At 36.5% G+C, this 21,582-nt stretch overlaps 2 protein-coding genes across 2 annotated transcripts in view; one reads left to right on the top strand and one right to left on the bottom strand.

The window, feature by feature from the left end:
• Positions 1–490: 490 nt before the first annotated feature.
• LOC136780653 (uncharacterized) lies at positions 491–12,918 on the top strand. The gene is made up of 4 exons (XM_066739170.1): positions 491–831; positions 8,749–8,999; positions 11,419–11,666; positions 11,754–12,918. Exons 2-4 carry the CDS (start codon positions 8,751–8,753, stop codon positions 11,755–11,757), a joined length of 501 nt encoding a protein of 166 aa, XP_066595267.1. The 5' UTR covers positions 491–831; positions 8,749–8,750; the 3' UTR covers positions 11,758–12,918.
• A 70-nt stretch (positions 12,919–12,988) lies between these two features.
• The window catches only part of LOC136780648 (uncharacterized), a 236,409-nt gene continuing 227,815 nt past the window's right edge, over positions 12,989–21,582 (bottom strand). The window contains exons 17-21 of the mRNA XM_066739165.1: positions 20,204–20,398; positions 19,715–19,777; positions 19,020–19,285; positions 16,341–16,558; positions 12,989–15,999 (exon numbers count right to left, since the gene is read on the bottom strand). Coding sequence (XP_066595262.1) covers positions 15,724–15,999; positions 16,341–16,558; positions 19,020–19,285; positions 19,715–19,777; positions 20,204–20,398 — 1,018 coding nt within the window. The 3' untranslated portion in view covers positions 12,989–15,723. The remainder of the gene's footprint in view (positions 16,000–16,340; positions 16,559–19,019; positions 19,286–19,714; positions 19,778–20,203; positions 20,399–21,582) is intronic.

The following is a 21,582-nucleotide window of genomic DNA, read 5'->3' as shown; positions in this document are numbered from 1 at the left end:
ACAGAGATTACCTACGTTTCAGGATTCTTATCGAAACAAGTAAATAGCTATCTCTAATTGGCATATAAAGCGATATATACATAAATTTGCAAATATAGCAATTCAAGCAGATAAAACTAGTTCACCTATCAATCGGATGAAAATAATAAGAGTGTCAATATAGAGAGACGGATGATAAAAAATTTTGTTAAAAATCGCAAACCTACTTGTGAATGATATCGACCGAAGGAATAGACGAATGGAGAATATGTTGGTATAAAAAATGTAGTTTTTTATTCCTTGCTATTTATAGGATGGATGTAAAAATAGTGAGATTATAGAGAGAAAGAGAGGGTATATCACAGAGATGATTATTGAGAGAGATAGAGGGAGAGTGTGTTTGTGTGTGTGCGATAGGTCGTGGAAGAGAGAAAGGGGGAAGGGGAATGCACGTGACGCGACCGTCTCGGCCGCCGTCGTACTCGTCGTAGCCCGTAGGTAGTACCTTCAATGACGTGAGAGTAGCGTATCGTGTATTGTATATATATGTATATACTTGACTCGAGTAGTAAGCTAAGCTACAGAGTACAGCGTGGGTTAGACCGAGCGCTAAGCTAACGCGATTCGAGTCAGTCGCGCGGAGTCCTCTACGTAGGAGCTGTGCTCTCTTGGTATATCGCGAGATTCAAACAAACCTCACAAATTCCAACTGTCTCCTGATGTACAGAAGAGGAGCAAGAGCCAAACAACCCGACACTACATGGGACTGGGCTAGTTAAATAATTTAATGTGTGCTTGTGAATTTTTATATTCTTCCCAAACTGCCGGATCCACGAAGAGCGCTCACTCCAGGTAAATCTCTCCTCTTCGTCTCTTCATTCTTCGTGCTGCTCTTCTCTCTTCTCCTTTTCTCATTCACGTCTCCACTAAAGCTTCTTTCTCTCGGTGACCCTGATCAAGCGGGTGTGACCAGGCCAAGAACGGTTCTACATTATCTTTTTCCTCCATTAACATCCGTTCTCGTCGCGCACAATTTGATTTTTCTATTAAAAACATCATTAATCAGTTAACCGATAGGCTGACGTCGTAGCTACCTCGACTAACTTTGCCAATAAATGTAAATAAATGCAGCTTCATTATAGTTGGAATAGTTCAGAAATTTAAATTCAAGGAACGTGTTGTTTATTTACGATTTGCTTTGAAGCCAACCGTTTTTCATTGTTGCAAATAAGCAAAAACTTGACCCGATGATTTTTCTAGAGAGATCGAAAGGTGTAGAATTCGATAACAAGTTGCCTAGCGTCTCTTTCCAATCGAGGAGTATTTATATACGTATGTCCGATTGATCAACTATTATCAAAAATAAATCGTTAATACTGGTTCAATTTCAAACATGGAATATACAACGAATGTTATTGAAAAATGGTATTTCGTAGACACCTCATTCTTTAACATTGAGGAAACAGCGTAGGTACGTCATTTTTCCTTAAACGTCAAAAAGATAATTGTGTGTGAAGTATTATGCACGACGAGGAAGACTTTTATTACGGTAAATAAATGTAGAGGAGAACAAAGCTGCTGGGATTAACTCAGGATTTGAAAAAGAAAATACAGGATACGATATAAGCCACGGGAATATTTTTTCCTATCAACAAGTTAAAAGAGTACGATTAATATATGGATGCATTTTTGACGTTAAATCGCTCGCTCAATAAGAATTTACAGTCCCGTATTGAACATGAAAAATCTGAAGTAGTTAGTGGGCTGTTGACACTTTTGAATTATCTCTGAGTGATTTTTAAACATGGAATGAAGCTTAAAAAATAATAACTCTATTAATATACGCGTTGTTATTACGTGACTAGTTAAATCTTTCTTAAGCTGGTCATCGAATCTCAAGTCATTGGTCTTTCTTGCGAATTACTCATATAATAAATACTTAGAGCCCACATCTCACTCCGGACGATATACAGTTGCATATCTTTATTATGCCAGTACCATTAAATACTAAAAAGCTTATCACTTCAATAATAAAAAAGTTATAATATGAATCATTTACCGAAAATATTTTTTTCGTTGATAATTTATCGACAAAAAAATTTCAACTGACTTTGTTTACTGAAAATATTTGAGTTAAATTATTTTAATACATTTATTTTAAATTGTCTATACTAATAACAATATACAGTTAAAAATTTTTAGAGGAACAAAACCACCATAAAAAATATAAATTTGTGGTATAATTTATAATTTATTAGAGAGACGCTGAGAGATAAGTAAACACACGACGTGATTGATAAGTGAAATTAGGAGAATCTAAGGTAGGACGACAATATTTGTAAAGAGGACATTTTAATAATGAGGAAAATATTCGTCGGTCTATTTAGCCATTACATTATCCATAGAGGGTAACTGTCTTATCACTGTAGTCGAACGTCCTTAATTCCACTACCTATTCCTCATCAATTTATAGCGAAAATGTCAGAATTATTTGCGTTAATGTGACTGGGCGAATGAATGATCATATCATTCCTGATCACGAAACGAATGCTCATGTTGAGTCTACAAACAAGTGATAGCTGTCGCGATATCAATGACGTATTTCTATACGTCGATCAACCCTTTGTTTATAGTTACAAGCTTCCTCTTGACTTTCAAAGTTATGCCATCAATGGAATAAATAAAAATATAGAGAGAGGGTGGAAGAGGGGGGGGGGGGGGTGTAGTAAGTAAGTTAGATGAGCTTAAGTAAAGAGTAACACAAAACGAAGCCTCGTAACTTTCTATACAGATATATTTATTATTAAAAAGATTAGAATCGGCCTAAAAAGAAAATTGCTAGAGTGGGTAAAAATAGAACGCAAGTGCTCGATCCTATAACGGTATCGAAAAGTTCATGAAACCGTTGTAATAAAAGAAATGGATGTCATGGTGAGCTGTTACATAATATCATAGACACAAGTTGGAAAAAGGGTAATTATAGCATGTGATTGCATGATGGATGTTAATAAAAAAAGGTTTGGCATAAAAAATGTGCAATTGTCAGGAAGTGAATAGGAATGTGAAAATAAGGCATTTGGGCCGAGATTTTGAATAAGAGAAATATTTTGTGCATATATTCAGCACTCGCTATTATCATTCACCATTTGGCTAAGAGGTACAAAATCAGGTGAAGGTTATCGTGTAACGAACTGTAACTGCACAACTGTATGCGTTTGCGTAAGGATAACAGAGTTAGATTGCAAGTGGACGAAGTATGGGTTCTAACAATACTTCATAAACATGGCGCACGCACATATATAAATATAGTAGGATGCTAGCCGTGTCACGCACGCTCTCCGTAAAACGCTCGATAACTGCAAACGGTAGAAATAATTGCGGTCGAATCGATTTCTCGAAGCTTGTGGCAAAAGCCTGGCATTTTGCGAGAGCAAAGGTTCCTTCTAATGTCTGGACATTTTCACGTGTAATGGTCTGACAGTGCTTTGTACCGACTGCCTGCATTTTCGTTGATTGTCTAATTTAACTTTTCGTTTAATTTGTTCTTTTATTATAGCTTTTGTTGACAAGAGTGAATGTATAAATGTGAAGACACGTTTTCTCCGTTTATGAATCAGTTATTGACTAAAAGGAGTTTTATAATAACCCACTTAAGGCTATACTTGTTGAATGTATCGTAGTTGCGAAAATGTTTCCATCCATTGTTTTACGGATTCACACTAATGCGATTGCTAAACTTTAATCCAAGAAAAGATTTCATATACATGTTTTCACCTCTTTCGTGTAATGTCTTTATTATGGTTTTATAAGAGGCAATTTTTCGAAACTAAATTATAGCAGCGTGGATTTTTATGCTAACGAAAATTTAAGTGGTTTACGATAATTGAAGCTTAAACATGTGTCATCACTGAAATTAAATCGCTTAGGTGGCAACGGTTATACAAAACGTAGATTAGTGAACACTTGAATTTTCTATCGGTGCTATACCTATATGTAAAATTATTTTTTATCAGCAAGACATTAATCCTTTCCTATTAAGTTGAGCTGAGTTTACGATAAATCTATGTCGCAATGACTCATAATTTTAGTGATATCGATGATAACATAAGGGGCAATTTTCACTTATTTACGAAGCACGCGAAGGATTGAACGTTTATCGAAACTAACAAATCATTAAAAATTATCGAAAAAGTTTATTAGCTTGGAAATAAATTACACTTTTAGTTTGAAAAGTGTACAAGGAAGCGAGTGACTCAAACATTATTTATTGTATTTCTTATGTTATTATTAAAGTTCTTGTATGTTTAGGAAACACAATTGAAAATGTATTATAGCGGTATCAATTTGCGGTAAACAGTAAACACAAAGTGTATATTCGACACTGTGGCACATAAATTGTTGATTTACAGCTGTGCTAATCATAGCTTGTAATTAAAGCTGGCTCTGCAAGTGGTAAATGAGTCACAAAATCTGTATTTATAATGACAAGTACTTTCGAAAAACAATAAAAGTATACAAACAGCATTTTCTTCCTTGTGGCAGAAAGTTTTATTAAAACGATTATAGCAAAGTTGCCTGATTTTCGTTTTTCAATTTTTAATTTGAAAAGCCCTTCGTATCTATCGTTGAAAATGTTTATCAGCTTTCTAAGTCTATGAAAAAAATTACCGCATTAGATCGATATTCATTTATAATCGTGTGACGTTTGAATATATTACCTTAATGCTATAGGTAAGACGCATCATGTTATAACCTATATATAGTACTAATATATATATATATATATATATATATATATGCTAGGTGATTGAAAGATATATTTTTGCCAAGAAAATTCCTTCATAAATAAAACTGTCGGAAAAGCGATATAACTGGAGAAAATTAACGCTGAGTATCGGTCACTAACACGCAAAGATGTAATCTCTGATTATGCTCAGCCCTTTTGGCGTGCCTAGCATACGTCACGAAAGTTTAATTGGCTGTCTCTTGCGTCATAGAGCTTTTGCTGTGTTATATTCATGTCGACGAGCCTTTTAGTATTTCTCAAATTAACTATAATAACTCTAACAATAACCAATAGCTTATAACAATAAATGAATTCCAGCTACGTCGAACCTATAGAAAATCTCGTCAGCCTATATATATGTTAAAACACTCCTACAATGACTAAGTAAGATACGACGTATCTATGTAACTATGCTTGTACCGAGAACCAAAAATTTAATATGCTAATTGGGCTGCAAAGAGTTTACTGACGAAGAGCGAGATAGACCTTTTGTTAGCATGTATAAAAAATTTTACAAGAATTGACAAATTCATTATTTATTCAAGTATTATACTATATAAACTCCAACCATTTTAAAATATATTGAATAACCTTACTTGTATAATTTCTACATAGTTCCTGAAGAATTGTCTATAGTACTGCGAGAAAACAATAAAAACTTTTATGCCACTTTTTTCACAAGTTGGTTCAAAAATTGGTTTATAGTTTATTTATATAGTAAAATGTATGCAACGATAGAGCAGGTATATAATAATTATAGTGTATACAGTGTATATACGTACAGAGATCTTAGCTCGAATTCAGCACGAGGACCAATTAAGAATTCTGTTCTTCCCAAGATCACCGACCGGTTTGCACCGAGACGAAAATAACAGAGTAAAGCACATTGCGTAGGAACAAGGTAAGGCAGATCGGATGCAAAGTAAGTTCGCGAGTTGTTTGACTAGAACGTCCTTCTTTTTGCTCTTTTATGAGTCGATGAGTATACTTTTCTCTCGAGGGTTTAGCTAGACGACAAGCGAACACAATAAGCAATTTAAGTTTTCGATCGATTCCGTCGATTGCTAGTCTAGATTGCGAAAAATACGAGCTTAATTTTATTAGTCCTATGTATCAAAAGAAAAAACATTGACAGACTTTGTTTTTTTATTCTAATAATTATTTAAATTTTAAAATTAGCTACGTAGGCAGCTTGTTTTCAAAACCATTTGTTTCTTTAAGTGATGCAGGGACACGCACTCTAGGTTTTCATTTTATTTAGCTTTTACAGCGAGAAACGATCTGCTGCAGTGTAAGCTCTGCTATCCTTGAAGTTTAGAATAACACATGCTAATTATCATTGATTTCGCAAGCGTCAAACAATTTTGTCACGTGTGTATATGACTACATTGATTCTAATCAAAATAAATTCAATATTGCACGTGGAGGACTTAACAGTAGATCCAGTTTATATAAAAATAACTCGTCAATGGTTCTGGAATGAGAATAGGCGCAAAAATGATAAGTAACGAATAAAACTAGATAAGGTTCTAATATTACATCAATTTATCTTGATAATTTGCACAGAGAACAAAAAAACCCTATCTTTTTCAGACCGAAGATAGGATAAATCGTGATTATAGTAACATCGCGGCGTTTATTATTTGCTAGCATAGAAATTTATGTAATTGATCGTGTAAATGTAACAAGATACATTATCGATAGAATCGATCTGTAGAATCAATTGTAATCAAATATAATCGCATTTTGAATCGTGGCGTTATTAATAAAACATTGCAAGAATTTGCTGAAAAATTTATTCTGTTTTGATGCTTCATTAGCACTCTTATAGCGAACAGATGTGAAGCTACGATACAAGGTTTTACTGATATTAGAAAGCGAGCAATATTTCAGATGAGTTTCTTTTACGGAGCTATTCCTTGGACGTAATTTTCCTTTCATTACAGGGTTAATATTGTAAAAAGGGAAAAGTGTCACTGACGTATATATATATTGTATATATATATATATATATATATATGATTTAACGTGTCAGTCTCTTTATTAAGAAATATTGTAACATAGTTTCTGTCAATTTCAATAAATTGCATTATATTACGTCATAGAAACGATTCTGTCCAGAGTATGACTCAAATAGCATTTGTGCTGCTGTAATATTCGGTTAATGCCACAGTGGACGTATACCTATACTAATACTGTAATCATCGTAGTAGTAGTAACCTACTTTACTGTGCAGTACATTTAACCACGATGAAATTATGACTTTGGCGACTTACCTTTCTTATCGTCTATGTAGCGAAGATCAATAACAAGTCCCAAACAATAATCCCTTTTCCAATGGATATGAAATTTTTCAAAGAAGGTGACTCGAAAGCAATTTGATTCTTCGAACAAAAGTGATAAAAAATTTAAGATCCACTGTCCTACATATTTTAGCATTTGAACTTTGCAGTAAGTGTAAATAATGATGAAATTACCTATGTGGATATACGTGTTAACATCAATCATACGGTATGCCACGTTATTGCGCATTCTATTAGTTCCACGAAGCCTCTTTGTAAACGATTTTCCGTCGAAAAACAAGTTAGTACCGAATATTTTCAAGAGTCACGTTAGCACGAATTTCGGAAGGTGAAAATCGTAGATTTTCTTCTATACGATCCATTAAAACAGCGCCATTAAGATTCGTGGAAAATGACTATAATAATGCGATAAGGGATACGTGTGTTGTGAAGATTCTCCCCTCTTGCATGGTAATAAACGTTCGAACTTCCAGGTCCAGAAATAACCTTGCTTCGCGGGTGTGTCCATTTTTATTTTAAGAATACATTATTGTCAACCATGTAAAACTTTGCGTCACGTCACACAGCGCTCTACCCCGTGCTTCCTGCACACAATGCGCGCGGGGTGTCTTATCTCTCCGAACTAGTGACGACCCGGTTTAGATAATAAATGTCTCTTTTCTTTCAACAATTAATTTCTACTGTCAATTTAATTCTCTAAATCATCATAATACTGCTCGTAAATTTTTAAAAGTATCAAATCTCCTGAAAAAGTCCAAATTGTCCACACATAAATACCAACTGCTGTATAGCATCGGAATAATGGTCAAAAAGAACTTGGAAGCTTAAGCCAAAGTTCGAAACTGCTAGATTTTTCCTTAACCCACTTTTAATTTTGCACGCTTGGTTTGATTTAATAATATGAAGTGCGCATCGAGGGCACGTGGAAAGCGCCATTTACTAAACGAGAACCGGACTATTATTCACAGATGAAAAAAGCCTCGCTATAACTGTACATTCTACATTTCCTTTTAAACCGACGATAATCGATTCAGAAAAAATATTTCAGCAAAGTATAGAGCATAATAACCTTGATACGAGTTTCTTTATCTTTATATGAATTACTGCTGATAAATTCGTGAAACGATTTGGCCTAGCTGGCTTGTCTTCGGCTAGGTACTTCGCCTCTATCAAATTACAAAGTATCGAGCTTCGGCACTACTTCACACGAGGAAGAAAATTGATTCAAAAAACAGATAACACTAGCTTTTAACACCTTGTCGATGCGGTCGTGTGTAGCATTGATTACTCACACCTAAGGCGGTAAGTGAAAAAACATAGACATGTGATCCAAAGCAGTTATTTCGAAGCAAAAACAGAATTTAGAAAATTTCTGAAATTTTTATTTGATCTATATATACGAGAAGGAAGAAGAAGAAGAAGAAGCTTGTTATTTTTTAGGTTTAATATACTCCTCTCTCCATATATACCTTTAACAATGTATCTGCTCCATTCGCTACGTCCTATTAGACACGCATATACATATATAAGTTATACCTCTGTGTTACATCTGTGCTAGCTATTTTATTCATTAATAAAAAAGCAGCGTGTCAACTGTCATTGCGTTGGTAGATATATATATATATATATATATGCTTGCATTGTCGAACGAAATATTAATAAGGGTTCTACGTATTTCAGCCATGTCTTTGGAAGAGTCACGACGTTCGCAACGTCCATATAGATATGGAATGGTCCTACTTTGTGTCGGGGCGCTGATAAATTGGTTGGGACTAGCCGAGAATTACGTCGAGCCGGTCCGATACGTAGGCGTCGCATGCATTATCGCAGGGGCTCTTCTAATATGCGCCGCTATGTGCTGTTGGCTGCACGCACCTCCAACCAGGACTAGTATGCAGACACATAACGCTAATCATCCAATCACAGCCCAGGTAATGCCACATTCCCTGATGAGTGAACCTCAATCAATAGTTCGTAGAGGCCATATCGTAACATTTAGCATCGTTGTAAATTTATATTAGATGAATAAAATATTATTACAATTTAACAATTCAAGTCAAGAATATCAATTTATTGAAAGTATTTCTTTGTGTGAAATTAAATGTTCAAGTTATTAAAGGGTTTTTATTTTATCTTATCTTATATTTCTTTAGAAAGCTTTAAATTTTTTAAATTAAGATAATTGGGAAATGGAAATCCATTCGGTTTTCGATCGAAAATTGTGGCAATTGATGAATATTGAAAAATCCATTTAGATTGAATTTAACAGTTAATGTATCTGTGGCCATCACAATTTCCTATTTTATCTATTTTAATGATGGATGGAAAGTTTTCTTCCGTAATATTTTTTTTTTCAGTTTTTCTTTATTGCCTCCCTGTTTATCATTAGAAAAAAAGTTTACGGGGTCATATGGAAACGATTTTACAATACAAGTATAAAACTGATTATATCAATGCCCTTTGTATGACTTCTAACTAAAGGGAAAAAATAATTTTATCGCAAATAAATACCGCTAGGAGTGTGATACGAGTGGATTTGTGCACGTTTTACAATCAGAACATCAGTGATTGTATCGATCAAATTAATTCTTGGTCATTTTTACGTCTCCCTAGCTATACGTTAAAGGTCATAAGTATCACTATACTTGTACAGCTTGTAAAAATAAAATCTCCACGTTTATTACCTTTAAAGTGGATATTTTGCTTTTGTTTTTGTGCGCTATAAATAGAACGTGGATTGAGCAATATGTAGAAACGAGAGAAATAATAATTTATTGCAGTTTTCACGACAGCTGTTGAAAGGATATTCATCTAGGATTTCGCATGCGTTGTGCTTACACTGACTGGCGTTAACAATAGCTTCAAGTAACTATGTATGGTCACTTGTTAAGTTGGGAGCTATTATATATCACGCGTGCAGAGTTAATCAGAAAACTGTCAAAAATATACGCAACTGCCAATTAATTCGCGTCGTGTTTGGATTTTCTAACACGTTGCAGGGTACGACTAATATTCTTCGAGTACTTGTATAAGAGACATTGAACTATATTCGTGTATTACCACATCGGGAAGAGATTAGTAGGGTTACATAATTATCAGGTTTGAAAGTTACAAGCGTTGCAGGACATGTGGATTCGAACGAATGCAATAAGGCACCCGTGGTTCACAGTGAGGCTAAAAATTTTTTAAACTTCTTTCCCCTTCATTCTCTCTCTCTCTCTCTGATTTTTTTTAATCCTTTGCACGTTATTCTTCAGACGTGAGCTTGTACGTGCATAAATATCGAATAGTTCACGATTCTTTATCTTTAGACTGGCAAATTATATCTACAATTCTCATCGCTAATGTACTTCATATGCCAAGCTATATCTTACGCGCCCTTTTATGCTTCGCTTTCAGACTACCATAAAGTTATAAAGAGTACCAAGCCAGGAACGTAGGTAGATATCTATAGCCGACCTACGTCAAATATAGAACCGTATACACTTCCGGGTGAACATCCTTGCAAGCCGTGTGATACAGTCATAAATGTGTGTGTGTGGATGACCCCCTCAAACATTTTTTGTCGCTCGTTTTTCAATGGAAAAAACCAGCGAAATATTTTCAATGCCCTATTTTTCCTGTATTCGCTGCAATTGAACCGCAATGGAATAAACATTGTTTCGCGTATTCAGATTAATCAAGTACAGGATGTTTTTATCTGTAAATCTTAGTGACGATTACTTTAAGCGGTTTAATCAGCTGAAAAAGCAAATGGCAGCTTTGCAATATACGTATATAATGTGTGGAGATACCTTAAAAAAATCTTTGCATTAGACTATATTCTTTTTCCAGTTGATAACAATATTACTGTTCGCTCGACCTACCTGAAATAGGTCCATCTAGACAATCCATCGAATATAAGGCGTTGGATCTTATCTCGATAATTTTTGCTCCGGTATTTTTTAATTGTGATAAAAACATATTTGGGCCATGTTAGTTCTTCTTCAATCCCTTCGCAATGAAGCGAATTGTTTGATTGTTAATGGATTTTTAATTATTAGTTTCCTGAAGCTGATCTAATATTTATCGAGCTGTGCAAAAGCCTTGAGAGAATCAGAAATGTCAATAGTGCTCACAGGCACTATCCTTCTTACTGGTTATCTCATCATTGATAAATGATTATGAGCCTTATTTACATTTTCTTTTATAAAATATTGATTGCGTATCATTTATCACTGGAGTAAAGCAAATAAAATAAAATACAAGCCCTTGATATCCGTAAAAGTCAAATCAATTAAAAAAGTGCCAATACAAATTGGAGAATTTTCTTGCGAAAGGTTTATCAGAAGAATTTTTATTTTCTTCCAGATCGACGATCCCATTCACGTGATCGCCATCGAGGAGCCATCTACGATTGCGAGACAGAAACCCCCGGACTATGAAGCCGTTACCGATTCACCACCTAGCTACGACGATGCGATTAAATTAAATCCAGCTCAACTATCGAGATTGAGCAATTGTAGCACAGCGTCATTTTCGATGGATCACACGATTCCAGGATCTATTCAAATTACCACTGTAGATCCCACTCCTAGTCCGCCGCCTCCTTATGCAAGGTACGTTTTACTGCACTATACCATCGCTTTATAATTGATTGATAAAATTCTGTTTTCGCAGTGATAGAAATTGTTTTTTTATTTTAGGTGAAACGTCGTAAATATCTCTTGGTGATCACGAATGCTGAAGGTCACAGCAACATGGAGAACCCAGCGGCGCCATTGTGAAGAACATTTCTTCATAATGACAGATTTTCTAATTGAAAGGACATACAATTGAATACACCGTTTCCGGTGGATTGTGGAGATAAGCCGTTGCTTTTATAAACCTGAAGAATTTTGTGGCCTCTGAGAGTGCCAATACCCGAAGTTTAAAAATGAAGAAACGTAAGAGGCGCGAGCCTCTTTAAATCAAATGTAAATGAAATGCACCTTACCGTGTGATGGTAAAGCTGTTCTTGCCATCGGCCAGTGGAGAATGAACACTAGTACTTATTAAGAAAAACATGAACATTTGTGCAACTAATGCCTCTGGAAAGGCATACCATTATACTAATTAGTGCATGAATAATATTGATCAAAGATTTATGTGTACACTCGTTCCGCTTTTTAAAATATATTGAGAGAATATATGTATATATAAGACGACACGATTGTACACACTTTTGAAATATTTAGCATTCGTGCAAAAGTGCCTCGCAAATCAATATTTATTGGCGAAGGTAGATGTGGTAAAATCAACATATTTCTTAAGCTTGCACGAATTTAAGACCATTTCTTTTAAAATTTCTTACAAAAACGACGGACAATCGCTTCTTACTCAATTGTAAAAACGTATGATACCTAAAAGTATGTTTTTTTTTCTCAACGCGTTAACTGTTTGTCATGCGCTTATCAGTGTCCATGAAAATGCAGAGTGTGCGTACTTAGTATGTTTGCTTTGATCTCAAAAATTTGTAGAAAGACTTGATCTATACGAGGTACGAGTTTTTGTTTGTAATAATAAGGTGTATAAATCAGCCATATTTAAACAAAAAAAATATTCAGCAGTCTAACCCATTGCGAGTGTTATTGCATGGTGTAACAGTACGCGAGCAATTAAGTATTCATTTCTGCCATACCGGTTTTATATTTATCTTTATAATAGGAAATATATATATATATAGATATATACAAGCGCATCCTGTGCTTGTTTTATGTGATATGAATGAGAATTGAGATCCACAATTGTCGACTGCTACATTAACGCTTGTAAGATAAATCTTTTTTATATGAGATATGAAAAAATAAAGTTTAAAGCCAGTTTTGTAACGTTTTGGCATAAATACTTTTCTTCCTTTCCATTATTTTTATTTGAAAGACTAACGGAGACTCAGTTTTAAATTAATATAAACAAAAACAAAAAAAGAAAGGAAAATATTAGTTTCTAAATTGGAACACGTTTATTTTTATTTTAATCACCTGCTGGACGTCTATATATTGGCGATTGAGCAAACAATAATAATTGCAATAAAAAGAAAAATAAATTTAACGATGGTCGTGATAAGACTATGTCGATTCGATTTAAAATAATGATACTTTGCAGTGACTGGGTAAAAAAAGACAGCTGAGCGAGCGAAAAATGTTTATCAGCAATCAAACTTATTTTTCTTCTAGGAGTGCAAAGTTAAATAAAGCCAGCAAAGGAGCAGTAAATCCAGTAACAATGATAGGAAACAATTTTTAATTAGTCGATCAATTATAATCAAGGGACGACTATTACTATCGTTAATTTATTTATACTCTCACTACACGGTGTTCAGCTATAGCATATTATTTCATAACAAAAAGTGATAAGAGTTTCTTTTTCTTCTATATCAATTCACTTTCGAGTATTTCTTCTTTGTTTTTTTTTTGAAGCATATTATCAGCGGTAAAAATTCTTATACACATGAAATCGGAAATTAGTATTAGTTTTACCTCATGAATATTGCATGCGGTGGCTTCGTGTAGAAGTATTTTGTATTCGTCAATTTTATTTATTTCGTTTAATTATACCTTTATTGCACTCATGTTAATGACGCACATGCTTGGTACAATATATATTTATATATAAACAGGGAGGAATAATAATTTTGATAAATGCAATGATGCTAATTGTATATCTTTAAAAGCAACAATTTCTAAACAATCAGACGGTAACCAAACGATCAACAACAGGTTGCAATTATAACATGGAAATAATATTAACATTAAAGTACCGACTGAAAGATTAAAGCATATTAAAAATCAAGTATCAAACATGCCATAGCATTAATAAGTATCGGTAGCTGAAATACACCATAGACAGGAACAAAAATAAACGAATAATCTAAAAGATGTACTTTCTTCGGTTTGAGAGGTCATTACTATTAATTTACTGTGTTTAAAAACGGAGGGTGCAAATAGCTCGATCGAAGCGGTAAAAATTTTGACACAGAACAAAAGATGATATTGTATACTTATTAGAATGGTATTCTTTTATTGGCGTTGCTGCTTGCTCTTGAAATGATTCTTGTGCAATATTTGCGTTTCTTTGACTGTAGCAACAAAACAAATATATAATCTATAATATAGAGAAAAAAGAACAATAACACAATGATAACAGTCTGGATCAATACAACTATATATGTATGTATAGATATATCACCGTAGCGGTACAATGGATTTTCGCGAAGAAAAGACGAATGTAGCGCATCCTAAAATTATTGCACGTATGAAGGAGAATCTCCCGTTATGCTTAGGCTAATGCTTCTCTCGTAAGGTGAATCAATCAATGAAGGTGATTGTGATTGGCTTTTATGACTCCCTTCCCCTTCCCTGTAGCTCTTTTGAAAGTAATTAACTCATCTTCATTCGCGCGTTCAGTCATAAATTCGATAATACACCGTGCGTACGATTGACATCTGTTGATTAAAGGTTACTCGTAACCTTAAAAGAGCGTATTACTTGTTGATTCGTATCGTTGCTCAGACTTTATTCTCGTCTGCCATTCTGTCATTCTCAAAGAAACACACTCGCACATATATAATTATTATTCGTATCACTTATCCCGTAACTATTTACACACTATGGACAATGTTTTCCTCTCCTCATCCTACCTCGCTCGATTCATTGATATTAATATAAATAATACTATGATCGGTATGCTCTTAGCTAGATTCTAACGCCAGTAGTAAGAGTAGCTATAGCAGTAATGATGATGAATTAGCTTTAGAAAGGTTGTTGGCTGTAACAGTGACGGTAGTAGTAATGATAGTAGCTAGCGATAATTATTAGCCAATATTAATTATAATAATAGTCTGCAGTGAGGCCTGCAGTTATCAAGAGCGCAGCCTTTAGTATTTTATAATAACAGCAGCTTTTTTTCTGTTTTTAATGCTAATTCCGTTAACGATATAATAACAGTTATGCAGTATTAAGAGCGTTACGATTCAATATACAGCTAGGCTAATCCTTTTATTTTACATATCTCGCGACGGATAACCACAATACTTCGAATAATATAAATGATAAATGGTTTCTGCGTTTCGTGTATTTACAACTTATCGGCGTAGCATCCCTTACGAGCACGATGCTTATAATGTATCACTACGTTCTATGTACAAAAGATATTTCAGTGAGCAACATATCAGTTCTCCATAGCTCTTAAGTCTATTTTTATTTCAATTGAACATCCACAGCATTTTCGCATAGTAACATTTAATGACAACTACAAAGTAGCATTCAACGTATTTCAATAATATATTAACGCTCTTGGCGAATAAAAACTCGGCTCCTTGCATTCAAGGAATCGACAGTGCGCCGAGTTTTATCCATTGCACCGAAATCTTACATCTCTATACGCTGATCGCGGCTCGATCCGGTATCCTCTAGTACTGTTGAACCGGATTGAGAGGGGGGGGGGGGGGGTGTGGGGTATGTCCGGTGGATCATCAGCATTCATAATAAAGACAATCCTTCCTCGCGCACGTTCCTCGCGCGCTGCTGTAGACGGTCGCGTTAAGAAAAGGACTCCTTCCCGTCTCACAGCCACAAGTCACTTTGTCAGACACGTTCGAACGACACTAAAACCGTTCGTCGAACTTTAAGGATGGTCTCAGATGGGTGTTGGAAGTACGGTGAAATCCTGAAGTGCGGTCTTCACCGTTTCGTATATCGGTCGGTTCGTTTCGTCGGTGCAGTATCCATCGGCGGTGCACAGTGTTTGCAGCTTCGTCAGATAACTGTCGAAATTCTCGTGGCCCATTTTCTCCTGCGGAGCACCCGGGGCGTTCGGTATTCGTACGTGTTCCAAGAACGATATCATGTTGTCACGTAGCGACTGATAGTATTCAGTCAAGTTGTTGTTTCGATGAGCAACCATCGCCGTTTCCTGCAAAATCAACAACGACTCGTTAAAACTCAATCGTTTTTACCCTCGTGGTTCGAATGATACTTTACTGGCAGTAGATAATGTTCTTTCAATTTAACATGGATATTTTATCAGAGGACACAGATATTAAAATTATTACACTGTGGTTGGATTATGAAAAATTATCTCAAGGTTGATCAAACTATATATTAATGTGTTGCAGTAATGTTAAATCAGTGGAAGATATTGAGAAATAGCCAGTGTGTAAGAGACTACCAATAAGTTAGGGGGAGAAAGTTAGGTGTGTCAAATTCTTAATTGCTGACAAGAGGTATAGTTACCGACTGAGTAACCTGACTGACCTTATCACCCTGCTTCAGCTGGTTTTCCATAGCGGTAATATCAGAGCGCAGGCGCAGAACCTGCGACTCAACTCGGGCATTCTCCCGCTGAAGCTCCGTAATTTCAGCATCCAGTGTGTAGATGTCCTCGCCCTGGACACTGGTGGTTCCGCCACCGCTCGTGTTACCCTGACCGGCACCCAACGCACCTCCATGAGCCGGACCACCGGCATCCACCCCTAAAGTAGGATAGACATGGTCCAATTTAAGAGAAATTCGTCTTCCCGGACATAACGCGTGTCCGTATTTCCAGAAGTATAATTTTGGATGACGACGAAGCTCTCTAGGTGCCTCGGTGCGACACAATGCCAGTGATAATGAAAGATTTTTAGGAAACGCGATATGAGAACTACGATCGCCTCCTAGCTAAACTACTGGAAACCAGAAAACGAAACTCTCCGACTCGTCTTAAAGCCCCCGATAAGTCGGAGCTCGTGCTAGCAACCATCAGAGAAAAGAAATTTTCTCTCTTCTTTTTTTTTACTTTTCTTTCTCAATTTTTTTCTTTTTTTTTTCGTTTCTTAAGCGTTCATATATAGATATTTATTATATATATAAAAGCACTCTTACGCATTGCTGGGAAACAAACTTGAGATGCACTAAACGGTTTTTAAGAAGGATCTGATGAAGGAGTGCGGAGTGTACGCAATAAACAATGTGGGATTTAGCGAAAGTAAAGAATGGAAGGACGGGGTCTTTGGTATATGTCAGGAACACAGCGATTTGGCTTTAATCGATGATTATATACTGATGCTCGAATACCTGATGAATTTGATATACAAATTGGTGCATGTGAGCTTTATTGTTACGCGACATGAATGATTTCGCGATTGTTCCAAGTCGCTGTACAGGAATTTGGGGCTGAGGATTTGTACGGTCATATTTGCATAATTTCTCGCTACTACCTCGAAAAGTTAAAAATTCTCGAGTATATATATGTACATATATGACATGGACATTGGACCACAGCAAAGATTCTTGCAGAGTCAAATCGTTCGCAAATTTGCCGTAGGAGATTGATGAGGATGAATATTCTTGGTGGTTATAGGTAGCGTGAGGTGCCATCATACCAGATAGTAGAAAAAAAGGGTATATCGAGTGCTGGCCTTTTATATCGATACTTGCTTCATTCATACGTATCATGCACAGCATTTGGATAATTTTTGCCAAGCCCGAGTCCAGAGTGACTGTATATATATATATATATATTAATTATAATATGTCTGCGACTGACAATTGTTCAAATTATTTATACTTACTACACCATCGATACTACTCACGTGCTTTGACTTGACAATGCTTTTTCAAACACTGTGCATTTTCGAAATATCTTTTAATAGTAATTTGTTCTTTGAAACTCCATTGCATGGAATAGAGTATATTTTGCCAACACTCGAGCATCGCCCCAAAATAGTAAAGAAACTGGTGTGTGGATTTGTATGTAACACCGAAGACACATAAAAAACAAGTGGCGAGTACGTCAGTCCCTTACCTTCAAAAGTACTCCTCAAAGCCCATTGGCAGGAAAGGAGCTGATCGTGATCCCAGAATAAATCAGAATAGATTATTTTTCATTATAATATCATTTGGCTCAGTTTTCTTTTGATTTCACATCTTCTTCTTGTACACAACATGGGATGGGTGACTCGCGAAGTTTCGAAATCACAATAATGAAAGAGAGAGAGAGAGAGAGAGAGAGAGAGAGAGAGAGAGAGAGAGAGAGAGAGAGAGAGAGAGAGAGAGAGAGAGAGAGAGAGAGAGAGGTGGCGAGAACGAAGGACACAGATGTATGCTATAATGTACTCGTAACAAACTCAGGCATTTCAGCAATTCTCATTTATCTTCACGATTTTCTTTTTTCGGTGGTTTTCTCACTCGAATCACGTTGAATCTTTAATAACAATTGCTTGTAATCGCGCAAGGCAATCATCGAAAGCACCTGGATCATTTATGTTGTATAGGTATAGAAAGGAACAAAGACGACAGAATTCTGTAATTACTTGGAAAAGAATGGAAGAAATTTGAAAAGATACATGGGCCAGTTGTAACAATAATAATAATCATAATAATCAGGGAGAAGGACAGAGGTTAGCCTCCTTGGTATGACAGCACATCATTGCGTAAAGAGCAGAGCATGGCATAGCACAGGATCGATTACAAGGTTAGATATGCACAAGTTTACGAACAAAGGTTTACAGTATCGCATTGTTCAACGCCTGACTCGTCCAGACGTACGTCGAACAAGGTTTCTTTTTTCTACGTGACGTAGTTTGGTCCCTCGTTATTTTGCTTTCTTCAGACATGCACATCGACAATATCCTTGCTATTATTCGAAATGTAATTAACAGAAATGACCCAGCCTGGACGAGCATGACCCGAAAAAAGCGTAGGGAAGAATAAGGAGCAAATTCGGAGCTCCCATGCATACTCGATAATCTTCCCCTTCGTCGCGTCGTCGTGTTCGTGTATCGATAGATAAGCTCATTATGGATATTCTATTCTTCGACGTTTCGTCAATCGATCGGATGAAATTATTGGCAATTAGCGCACTTGATTTCCCGCTTTTCTATCCTCCATCAATATTCGTGTATATCGATAGGTCAAGATTGAGAACGCAGTGGATTACAGTGGGATCCTCACCGGGGATTCCTTTGTTGTACATGCTGCTTATATCCTCGAACTTTGGCTTTTTCAAAGTGCTCCCGGCAAGCGGACAGCCAGATGCCGATCTGTGTGTAGCGAAGGAACCGTTCACGTGGCCGATACCATCGCATCCAGGCGTTGGACAGTTCACACCGTCGAACTTCATTGCCGCTGCTGCTGCGACCGCCACTTTATGCTGATCGGTACCACAGGACTCCAGAACCCTCCCTTTGTTCCTGTTCGCGATAGGACATCCGGATGCGCTGCAATGTACAATTTGTCGTGTTAGTACAAAAATATACGCGCGACGTTATCCATTTTATCAGTACTTTATTTTTTCTATGGTAATACACAAACAGAAAGAAACTTCCTGTTTCAAATTTACCGTGCTGGGTAGTTTAACCTTAGGACGAAATGAAATCCTTGAAATTTTCCGAGTTAAATAGTATAATTATTAAAGGTATGTTTACAGTTATTAATCGACCAGCTTGGCAAATTTACGTGAAGAAATTGAGAAATTCCTGATAAACATTACGTTTTAAAAACTACTATATCCTCGGTATTAGTTTTCAGGAACTTTTGATCATCTCCCCTAGTTTTACACAGAGCACGGTAAATTTTTAGTATTTCTTTCTAGAAAATTTCTCTCTGCCCACACTGTTGACTAATTATAGGCAGGAAAAACGCCTCACCTTCGATGGGACAAAAATTTGCCCGTAGCATGGCCAGAGCCGTCGCAGCCAGGAATTGGACATCTGTGGTCCAACGCGCGATCAATGCCATACAATCCATCCATCCGTACAGAGTAAGCGTGAAATGAGCGGAAACCGCCAGTTATTAGTCAGCGTCTTCGCTTTTGCTCGAGGGTTAGTACGCGGTTGTGGGGATTCCCCGCTTGGGCTTCGAGCAGATATCTCGCTACGTGCAATGCGGTCACGTAGATACCTACGTAGCTACGTGTAACGTGCGAACGCGACGAAAACGCAAATTCAGACCACGATTACTAGCAGTTCTGTAAATTACTGAACTTGCGCGCAACTGCAAGACAAGAGTTTCTATCTCCAATTATATAAAGCTGTACTCAATATATATATAGTTTACTTTTAGAATCGCAATTTTCCTGCGGACGATCGATACGGAATTGATCAAGTATATATATACATTTATATATATGTACTGACCTAAGAGGTTCCGAATCCTGTCCATCCCGAGGCTTGCTCTTCGGTTTGTTCGCACGCGGACAGCCAGACAGACTTCTGTGGGACGAATAATTTCCTGTAACGTGACCCGAACCGTCGCATCCAGGTGTGGGACACTTGAGCTCCTGCGAATGAGCTTGAATTTGCGAACGATCAGCTCGCGGACAGCCGGAAAGACTGAAAGGAAGAAAAAGAATATTTTATCAGTCTCGATGTTCTCAACGTCACCATGATGATTTTGCGCTGCGGCTATCAGTCCTATTTTTATTTTACTATATACACATAAGTATAAGTATGTATTATATATATTATACCACGATATATCGATCCGTTATATTTGTTATTCATCAGCGCAGTCATCCTCATGGCTTTCCATTAACAAACGAACACCTCAAGAACGTCCAAGAATGTCTTAGCGATATTTCACATGCAATACTTCCGACGTTGCCACGAGGATAAGTGAATATACTTACGTTCGATCCACAATGCTATATGCTATATTCTAATTAAAGCCTACTAAAAGGTTCGAAGGACGTAAACAGAGCTGCTAGGACTTAATGGCTAATGACTAGCGTTATACCGATCGTAGGTCGGATTTGGCACAATTATATCTGCTAGACTAAGAAGATTTTGATTTTTTACCCTCTACGCGGAACTACTTTGGACAACTTGCCTTGCATCCAGTTCGTATTGGTATATATATATATATATATAAATTGCTATAATGGTATATAGATGTAACATCGAGGAGATAGACAAAAGACTTATGCTCTGCATTGAGACATGACGAGTGAAAAGTCGCTATAGGTACAATGATATAAGTCTTATGCCCAAGATTCCTCGCATTAAGGACGATGAACAGAATGGCGAATCAAGTTGGTATGAGTAGCATGCAAATGGCAACGCCGTGTTCCAATTGGACCACTCGTGAGGTGTCGCTCGTATTTCGCGTGATTCATGTCCATACAAGGTCAGCCTTACTCTAGGAGAACATTGAAGGAAGAGCAGGGAGCACACTCGTACCTGACCCCAATGAAACTCGCCAATTGCCAATTATATTCTTGTGCAAAGAACGCTTCGAGTACGCCGTCAGCGCCACTTAAATGTAAATTTCTCACGATCTCTTCTGACATGGTCATTGACAACAGTTTTTGCTACAAAACTCTCCACTCGAGGCTTTTATTAAAGGTTTTCTTTTTCTTTCCATAGCGTTTAACGATGCTTATCGTCTGCCAGAAAACTATGCAAAATCATTGGTGGAGCAACACGATTGATTTTGTCATCCCTTTTCTTAGGGGTCGGGTCTTGAATAGGGGGAAATTATAGACTTCATTCAACACGAAGCTTATCTACACATTTTC

The sequence above is a fragment of the Prorops nasuta genome, unplaced genomic scaffold (assembly GCF_024137725.1).
Source record: "Prorops nasuta isolate Cenicafe-Biocafe unplaced genomic scaffold, Cenicafe_Pnas_1.2 PNAS00019, whole genome shotgun sequence".
Taxonomy (NCBI): Eukaryota; Metazoa; Arthropoda; class Insecta; order Hymenoptera; family Bethylidae; genus Prorops; species Prorops nasuta.
Note: the sequence above shows the minus strand (reverse complement) of the source record. Positions and strands in the feature narration are given on the sequence as shown.

What these genes read in the sequence shown, in the direction of transcription:
- LOC136780653 (XM_066739170.1), top strand. Translation starts at nt 8,751, where the DNA reads ATGTCTTTGGAAGAGTCACGACGTTCGCAACGTCCATATAGATATGGA. An exon ending in ATCATCCAATCACAGCCCAG is followed by an intron (nt 9,000 to 11,418) that starts GTAATGCCACAT and finishes ATTTTCTTCCAG; the next exon opens with ATCGACGATCCCATTCACGT.